The 9372-nt window shown below is 45.1% G+C and overlaps 1 protein-coding gene across 1 annotated transcript; it reads left to right on the top strand.

The window, feature by feature from the left end:
* Positions 1-2298: 2298 nt before the first annotated feature.
* NDUFS5 (NADH:ubiquinone oxidoreductase subunit S5) lies at positions 2299-8725 on the top strand. The gene is made up of 3 exons (XM_055342095.1): positions 2299-2450; positions 4253-4470; positions 8497-8725. The coding sequence occupies exons 2-3, from the start codon at positions 4255-4257 to the stop codon at positions 8599-8601; spliced, it is 321 nt and encodes a 106-aa protein (XP_055198070.1). The 5' UTR covers positions 2299-2450; positions 4253-4254; the 3' UTR covers positions 8602-8725.
* The last annotated feature ends 647 nt before the right edge of the window (positions 8726-9372 follow it).

Below are 9372 nucleotides of genomic sequence, written 5' to 3'. Positions count from 1 at the left end.
CCAGGGCCTGATCCTGGAGACCTGGGACCGAGTCCCACGTCAGGCTCCCTGCATGGAGCCTGCTTCTCACTCTGCCTCTCTGTGTCTCTCTGTGTCTCTCATGAATAAATAAATAAAATATTAAAAAAAAAAAAGATTGGATGATGGGCAGCCTGGGTGGCTCATTGGTTTAGTGTCGCCTTCAGTCCAGGGCCTGATCCTGGAGTCCTGAGATTGAGTCCCATGTTGGGCTCCCTGCATGGAGCCTGCTTCTCCCTCTCCCTGTGTCTCTGCCTCTCTCTGTGTGTCTCTCATGAATAAATTAAATCTTAAAAAAAAAAGATTGGATGAAAGATGAAGAAAAGGCAAAATACAACATTCCTGCCTGAATGACTGGGAAGATGATATTACCAATTTAAACAAGAAAGTGGAAGATGTGGAAAAGGTTGGCAATCATTATCTTGCTACTCCTATTTTACAGGCAAGGGCCATTAATTACTAATTCCATAATCTTCCAGTATTCTGTTTGACATGCATTAGGTGTTTAGGAAATTCTATCTGAATTGAAACTCTGATCTCAGTTGGGAGGTTTCTGACAGGCTGCAGGGAACAGCGGGAGAATTAGAATGTTTAAAAGAAACCAGTTAAGTTGTGGGATCTTAGGAATTCTCTCCAGGGTGGGTGATCCTAGGGCTTGGAGGCAGTTCACCCGTTCTGGGGAAAAAATTACGCAAAAGTCCTGAAGCAGAGCAAGAATTTGACCATAGAAATGTTGATGGGGTGGAAACAATGTCACTCCAGGGGAAAGGGGGGAAAAATCAGAGACTGGCTGGCAGGACTTTTCCAAGAATACAATGGAACAGCAAACTTTTGGGTGGAAGATTAAGCAGAGGATTTTGGACAATGAGGCTTGGAAGGCCTGACTTCTCTAAACGTTTCTGACAGCACACCTTCCCCCCCACCCCGCCCCATTATTTTATTTTTTTTAAGATTTATTTGACAGAGAGAGCGCCAGAGGGAGCAACAACAAGCAGGGCAGGAGGCAGAGGGAGAAGCAGGCCCCCCACGGAGTAGGAAGGCCAATGCCTGGCTCGGGATCCGGACCTGAGCTGAAGGCAGACGATTAACTAACTGAGCCACCCAGGCGCCCCAGAGAACACATCTTTTTTTATTTAAAGATTTTATTTACTTATTTATGAGAGACACAGACATAGGGAGAAGCAGGCTCCATGCAGGGAGCCCGACGAGGGACTCGATCCCAGGTCTCCAGAATCACGCCCTGAGCTGAAGGCGGCGCTAAACCGCTGAGCCACCAGGGCTGCCCATAGAACACATCTTTTAAAGGACAATAAACTTTCAGTCGAAAGCCCAATTTAAGTATTATTTTCTATAAGTTACTTATAGGTACAACTGCAGTAATATTAACGTACTTTGTAAACATTTACACCAAAAAATAGACATTGAAGGGACACCTAGCTGCCTCAGTCAGGGGAGCATTGCGACTCTTGATCTCCAGGTCTTGAGTTCGAGTCCCATGTTGGGTGCAGAATTTTTACTTAATAAGAAAAAAAATTTTTAAATATAAATTTAAAAAGATTAGACTAAAAATACAAGTATTTGAGTACTTTGTTCCCTCACATCCAGTGTATACCGCATACGCCACTTCCGAGGCCCTGCTGTAGCCAAGGGGAGCCCCCAGGATGTCCTGATGATTTCTCGAATCTGCAAATCCTAGAAGCTGAGGGCAGCCCGGGTGGCTCCAACCGCCTTCGGCCCAGGGCATGACCCTGGAGACCTGGGATCGAATCCCACGTCGGGCTCCCTGCAGGCAGCCTGCCTCTCTGTGTTCTCATGAATAAATAAAATCTAAAAACAAAAAAAAACAAACCTAGAAGCTGAGATATGCAGAGAACTGATTGCCTTGGAGAGTTTTCCACGTGCCAGGAACCTCCTCGGGGTTTCACACTTAAGTCGTTTAACCCCCAAAGTAATGCGACGCTGTAGGTACCTACGACGGGAGAACCGAGGCCCACTGCGGTTAAGACGCTTTGTCAGGTCGCACGGAGGTGGCGCAGCCCGAGTGTCACGCCCCCAGCGGAGGTCCGCGGCCCAGTACCCCCACGGGCCGACGCGGAGGTGGTGAAGGCACCACTTTTTCTCTCCGTGGCCTGAGCCAAGCCCCTCACCAAGCCGAGCCGCCGTGAGAGCGAGGGGCACAAGGCAAAGGGGCAGCAGGAACCCCACCGAGGCCCCCAACGCAACCGTCAGCTCATCACGAATCGGTTCCAGCTCAGCCGCGCAGGCGCAGACCGAAGGGCTTGGTTTCTATGGTTTCCGGGCGCGACGGCGGGCTTCGCTGTCGCGCTGCAAGCGTCGCGCTGTTGGGCGTCCTTTGCGGCAGGCCTCGGCGCCGCTCGTAGAGCCTCTGGGAGCGGCGGCCGGCGAGGCGACAAGGGCACCGCGGCGCGACGGTAGGTCGGGGCTGCGTGTGTCCGCGGGCGGCTTAGCCTGCGGAGGTCCCCTCTGAGATTCCTTTAACGAGTTTCTTCTAGCTTCCCCGGGTGTCCGTTCTTCCAGGCCTGAGCTCTGAGCAGGGTTCCTGCGCCCCCGGGCCCCTGCGTCACTGAAGCCTGGAGCGCGCGCCTCCCTCGGCTCCTTCTGCCGGACTCATGCTTCGGCCTTTTGTTTCTTTTTTCTTTCTTTCTTTCTTTTTTTTTTTCTTTTTTGGCCTTCCGTTTCTTAATCTGAGGTCCACCCACCTCATCCTGGCTTCCGAGGCCCAGAGTGGTTGCGGCCCCGCCCGCTTCCGGCTTCTCCGGGTCTTGATCCCGGCCGCACTCTGCTCCCCGGCTACGTCTGGGTGCTCGGTGCCCCCACCCCCGCCCCCGAACCCGGGACCTCCGGCTGGAGCTCGCTGCCCACCGACCTTCCCTTGGCAGGCTCAGCCCGTCCGTCCGTATGTCTGTCTGTCTGTCTTTATTTAGTTTTTTTATTTTATTTTATTTTATTTATTTTTTATTTTTTCCAGCCCGTCTTTAAAAGGCATTTTAAGCCTCCTGCGCCGAGTTGGTGCTTTACCCTTTCGAGCTCTTACCCTCTTTTTTTTTAAGATTTTATTTATTCATTCATTAGAGATACACAGAGAGAGAGAGGCAGAGACACAGGCAGAGGGAGGAACAGGCTCCATGCAAGGAGCCCGAGGTGGGACTCGATCCCAGGTCTCCAGGATCACACCCTGGCCTGCAGGCGGCGCTAAACCGCTGAGCCACCCGGGCTGCCCGAGCTCTTACCTCTTGTCCGTTGGGTCCCCAGTTCCTTGTGTCTGTCTCCATTTCTAGTGCTTAACGTTGAAGCTGCTGCTTCCCCTCCCCCTACACACACACACACACACACACCCCATTCCAGTGCCTGTTATTATTCAGTAAACGAAGGAATCTGTAGAAAATATAAAAATTAAGTTCACGTGTAAATCTGCCCACTCGTACATGACTATTGACTTTTTTTTGTGCTTTCCGGTCTTCTTTTGCAATTTTTCTTTGACACTGGAGACCCTTTTTCTCATTTAATATTAAAGTGTACATCTGTATTATCTGTTCTTCCTAACGTCTAATGTATTCTAGGCAGGTACCAGATTTAACTATCCGTATCCCTATTTTTGCACACTTAAGTTGTTTGAGATTCTTTTTCTGGGGGGGGTCTCCCCCCCCCTCCCCAACAATTACTGAGCCCCTACCTGGTCCCTACCCTCGCAGCACTCATTGTTCAATAAGGGAGACGTTCAGGTTAATAAACCATTACAGAGGCATGCAGAGTACTCCTGTGGGAAGTTGAGATGCTGTGTGAACACAGGACGGACACCAGATTTAGGATGACATTGCAGAGGTGTCATCTGAGTTCATATGGATAGAGAAGTGTAAAGAAATGTTTTTGTGCTTTTTTTTTTTTCTTTTCAGTAACTTCTTCAGATCTATGTCAAAGAACTGGAATTACTGAGTCAAAACATAAACACTGACTTTTTATTAAGATGACCTTATAAAAAAATGACCTTACCAATACAGAGACAATTTGGGGGGGGGGTTGCTAAAAACAAATATTGTTCATCTACCATAAACTGGAGGCACCTGTGAAATGAAAAAAATTAATGAGAATATATTGGGAGAATAGCATAAAATATCTTTCTAGAGGGATACTTTTAATTAACCCATTTTTCTTAGGAATTTCGCATTTGGTTGCACTTTTATGGCATTATGTCTTTTTCTATCTTCCATTTCAGCCATGCCTTTCTTTGATGTGCAGAAAAGGCTGGGCCTAAACTTAGATCATTGGATGACAATCCAAAGTGCCGAACAGCCTCACAAGATTCCAAGTCGATGCCATGCTTTTGAAAAAGAATGGATAGAATGTGCGCATGGAATCGGTGCTACCCGTGCAGAGAAAGAGTGCAAGATAGAATTTGATGATTTCGTAGAATGTCTGCTTCGGCAGAAAACGGTGAGGAGTGATGGATACGGGAGCTGAATTATTTCCTTGCTTCACTGGGGCTGCTTTTAAGTGTTTTTAGTTGGTCATTGGCAATGGCTTGCTCAGTGCGAATTGGCCAAACGGTAGTGAAACACTTTCTCTACATAGGTAGCATGTCAAGGAAGTTAAGTGCCTTCCGATCTGAGGAGGGTCTCTTATTCCTCAGTGTTCCTCCTCATCTTCTGACCGATTTTCCTTGGCGATGTACCCTGCTACAGCCACCGGAGTAGAAATTGCATGTGTGTGCATTCCCGTTTTTGCAGTAGGCTAAAAGCAGAAGTACCAACCAGCTTTGGATGTTTGTCTTTGAACATTTCTGAGTGAAAGTGTTTCAAATTCATTGAACCCTCATTTGAAAAGAGATTAAAACCCTGCATACTTTTATACTGAACTTGATATAACAATCTGGGTTAATTTCTACTCTGGGGAAGATAGAGGTGTTAATGAGATTGCTTTAGGTGAGCCTGACGAAAGAGGCAGGGGAAAAAGGATATTAATAGCATAATATCTACCTCTTTAAGAGTTGAATGAGTTACATAACATATAGGGCTCTATTCTCCCTTAGAGAAGAAATCTTTGGGTATGGGCTGTTATTCTGCCTATTTCTCTGCTCCAGATATAACAAATAGAAATGTTTTCTTTTTTTCTTAAGATTTTATTTATTGATTTGAGTAGAGAGAGTGAGAGAGAGAAAGCACAAGCAAGGGGGCACAGGGAGTAGGATAAGCAAGCTCCCCACTGAGCAGGGTGCCCAGTGTGGAGTTTGATCTCAGGATCCAGGGATCCTGACCTGAGCCGAAGGCAGATGCCTAATCACCTGGGCCACCCAAGAGACCCTAGAAATGTTTTTATTCCTTCCAACTCCTTGGAGTTCAAGAAGGCAATTTAGATTTTAGTTAAGTTTATCACAGTTATTTGTATCAAAAATTTTTAATTTCTTATCTTTTAACATCTGCTATTGGCATTTGGATAAAGTGAAGCCAGACTTGGAAGGAATTAGGGGATATGATCTATGCAGGAATGTCAATCATTAAGTGGGTGATATATTAGTATTACTGAGGGACATTTAGTGGGTCATGGTTAGCCACCTACCAGCTATTTAGTTCACAGTATGTCCCAACTTCTCTTCCTGTGGACCCTCGTTACTCATTGCTCAGATTAAGACTACTCTTCATGGAAAATTTACACCAAAGGGAGGCAGTGTGGTGAGGTGGAAAGAACATTGGATTGGGAGTTAGGGCTGATTTTGTTGTTCTTTTAAGATTTTATTTTAAAATAATCTGCACCCAACATGGGGCTTGAACCCACAACCTGGAGATCAAGAGCCACACACTCCACCAAGTGAGCCAGCCAAGTGCCTCTGGGAGAGCTGGGTTTTGTTTTGTTTAAAGATTTTATTTATTCATTAGTGACAGACACAGGCACAGGCACAGGCAGAGGGAGGAACAGGCCCCATGCAGGAAGCCTAACGTGGGACTCCATCCCTGGTCTCCAGGATCATACCCTGGGCTGAAGGCGGCGCTAAACTGCTGAGCTACCCGGGTTGCCTGAGAGCTGGGTTTTGACGATGATTCTGCCACCACTGGTTTTGTGACTTTGGGCAACTCACTTCCTTTTTTTTTTTTCTCACTTCCTTTTTTTGTCTCGATTTCTTTACCTGGAGATACTAAAGAGTTGCTCTCAGGTCACTTCCTCAGCCTGTGAATTTGTAAATAGGTCCATTACTGTTTTAGGGGTCACCCTGAATGACCAGATACTAAGCCCTAGGCGAAGAAGCTAGTGAATCAGGGAATTAGAATTAAGCACTGTTCTAAGTTCATAGCTTGTAATAGTGGATTTATTTCACACAATAACCCTGGGAGATGCTTTACTGGAATTTTTCCACTATGCAATTAAAAACTTGGAGCAAGTCAAAAAAAATCAAGGCCATTGCCTAAGGTCATATTGTAGTGAGCAGGGGAACTGGGACTTGAACCTGACCATACTACCATCTTCAGAGCCTGTGCTTCTGTCTACAATAATAAGAGGTGATTTGTTAGACCTCAGAGAAAGGTTTGACATTATGTGTTAGTGATAGCTCAATCATGACTAGTCCTGTGTTGGAGATTCTTTATTTTTGGGGGTGGGGGGGGTGGGGGGAGAGATTCTTTAATAGAGAAATGTTTAAGGATGCAATATTTTATGTTACCTATAATGAAATTTTTAAAATGTGATCTTTTAAAAATGGCTAACGTTCATACCATTATTTAGGACTCCTAGAGTTTTTTTTCTCCTGAAGTTATATCCTGACTGATTCTTTAAGGTTAATGGAATCTTTAAATATACTAACTCTTCATGTCTTTGTGAAAACTAAATCACCAGAAAAGTTTATTGAAGCACCTATTATGTCAGGAGCTATCGTAGATGCTAGGAATATACAGTAAGAAAACTGCAAAAAAAAAAAAAACCCTGCCCTAATAGAGCTTATTATTTGGGTAAAAGGGTGTCAAAATTAACAAGTTTTTTTAAAAAAGTGTTCTGTGTTGATAAGTGCAGCAGGGAAGATAAAGATAGAAAGCATGCATGTAGGAGCTGAATGGATGCTCTTTTTTTTTTTTAAGATTTATTTATTTTTTTTAAATTTTTTATTTATTTATGATAGTCACAGAGAGAGAGAGAGAGAGAGAGAGAGAGAGAGAGAGAGGCAGAGACACAGGCAGAGGGAGAAGCAGGCTCCATGCACCGGGAGCCCGACGTGGGATTTGATCCCAGGTCTCCAGGATCGCGCCCCGGGCCAAAGGCAGGCGCCAAACCGCTGCGCCACCCAGGGATCCCTATCTATCTATCTATCTATCTATCTATCTATCTATCTATCTATCTATCTATTAATGGGAGACAGAGAGAGAGGCAGAGACACAGGCAGAGGGGGAAGCAAGCTCCATGCAGGGAGCCCGATGCGGGACTCAATCCCGGGTCTCCAGGATCAGGCCCTGGGCTGAAGGCAGCGCCAAACCATGGAGCCACCCGGGCTGTCCTGGATGCTCTTTTAAATAGGGTTGTTGGAGAAGAGCTCAGCAACAAGGAGACGTTTGAGCAGAGACTTAAAGTGGGTCATGTGGATTCGAGGGAAGAATGTTCTGGTTAGAGGAGGGAGCAAGTGCAAAGGTCCCTGCAGTGAAGCAGAGAGAATGAGAGAAAGTATTAAGACACAGATAGAATCAGAAGGAAAAAAAAAGACATGAAGTCAGAGGTAGGCCTAGTAAGTTGTCATAAGGAAGGGTTCAGCTTTTTTTCTCGGTAAAATGGGAAGGCATTGGGCTTTGGGCAGAGGAATAATGCGAGAGAGAGAGAGAGAACGTCATGTTAGCTCTTTCTTCCTTCTTCATACCCAGTGATCAGTCACCAGCAGCAGTGCCAACTTTACACAGAGAGGTCAGGATGTATCAGCCGTGAGATGATCTCATCTTTTAATATTTTAGATACTAGATTATTAAAGACAAGTGTGCACAGGTATGCCTCTTAAAGGTTTTTGATCTATGTTTTGTTCATGTTTATGCAAACACCTGTAATCCTGCATATAACAGGAACGTTCTAGTTATTATTTTTGAAGGAGATATTATTATACATACTAGGAATTTGTTAAGAGCTTGGGAAGTGATTTCAAGTTACTTTTTTTTTTGTTGTTTTTGTTTTGTTTTATTTATTTATGATAGTCACAGAGAGAGAGAGAAGCAGAGACACAGGCAGAGGGAGAAGCAGGCTCCATGCACCGGAAGCCCGAGGTGGGATTCGATCCCGGGTCTCCAGGATCGCGCCCTGGGCCAAAGGCAGGCGCCAAACCGCTGCGCCACCCAGGGATCCCTCAAGTTACTTTTTTAAAGGAGGATTTCATCTCACGCCGTCTAGGATGGAAAGCTTCCATAGTTTAAAAATGAAACCAATTTTCGTTCTGTTTCTCTAGCCCTCCAGTTTCTGGTACATCTTTTCCCTAGTTTAAATACTTCTCTCCTTTGACAGATGAAGCGTCTGAGTGACATCAGGAGGCAGCGGAATAAGCTAATAAAGGAAGGGAAGTACACACCTCCACCTCACCACTTGGGCAAGGAGGATCCCAGGCCCTGAGCAGAGCTGCTGCTGATGGCTGGACGTTGGTTTTCATGTTCTCTCCTCCCCGCCCCGGAAAGTTCATTTACTGAAAACTTCTGTGAAAAGTGTCTAAAAATAAAGGATTGCTCTATCCTGTTTATCCTCTTTTCTCTTGGATCATACTTCTCTATAATGAGATTGCAACCTATTTTTTAAATTTGGAAAAATGGCTTTACCGATGCCTTAAAAATTAGCATGTAGGTAATAAGCAGCATTTAATGACATTTACTATGTATAAAGTACTTTAAACATGTTAAGTCATTTAAGAAGTTGCAGTATTCTTTACTGCTTTCATTCTGGTTTATTTTCCATAAAATACAGACTTGGGCTGGGAGGGAGAGGCAGTAGAGAGAGTGGTTGTGTTTACTGTAAGGTCTGTGAACATTAAGGCTAAGAAAATGGCAAGTTCAGATAGCTTAATTTTGTTTTTATTTCATTTAATTAATTTTCAGATAATTTTGAAGAAGCAATACCATTGGTTCAATTTGCTATCTTACATGTGGCATATTAGTACTTCTCTTGACATATTTAGAAATGGTGGGGGGGGATTGTTGTTTTAAGATTATATTTACTTTTTGGGAAGAGAACACAAGTGGTGGGGCAGAGGGGCGGGACAAGCAGACTCACCACCAAGCAGGGAGCCCGATGCAGGGCCCAATCCCAGGTGCCCCTAGATTTTTTTGTTTTTAAGATTTTATTTGACAGCACAAGCAGGAGGAGCGGCAGGGAGAGGGTGAAGCAGGCTCC

Source organism: Nyctereutes procyonoides, unplaced genomic scaffold (assembly GCF_905146905.1).
Source record: "Nyctereutes procyonoides isolate TBG_1078 unplaced genomic scaffold, NYPRO_anot_genome, whole genome shotgun sequence".
Classification (NCBI taxonomy): domain Eukaryota; kingdom Metazoa; phylum Chordata; class Mammalia; order Carnivora; family Canidae; genus Nyctereutes; species Nyctereutes procyonoides.
The sequence above is the reverse complement of the archived record's forward strand: the minus strand, read 5'-3'. Positions and strand labels throughout refer to the sequence as shown.

Bases quoted from the DNA above. Each gene is read 5' to 3' on its own strand.
- NDUFS5 (XM_055342095.1), top strand. From the start codon at position 4,255: ATGCCTTTCTTTGATGTGCAGAAAAGGCTGGGCCTAAACTTAGATCAT. The intron at 4,471-8,496 runs GTGAGGAGTGAT...CTCCTTTGACAG, and splicing joins GTCTGCTTCGGCAGAAAACG to ATGAAGCGTCTGAGTGACAT.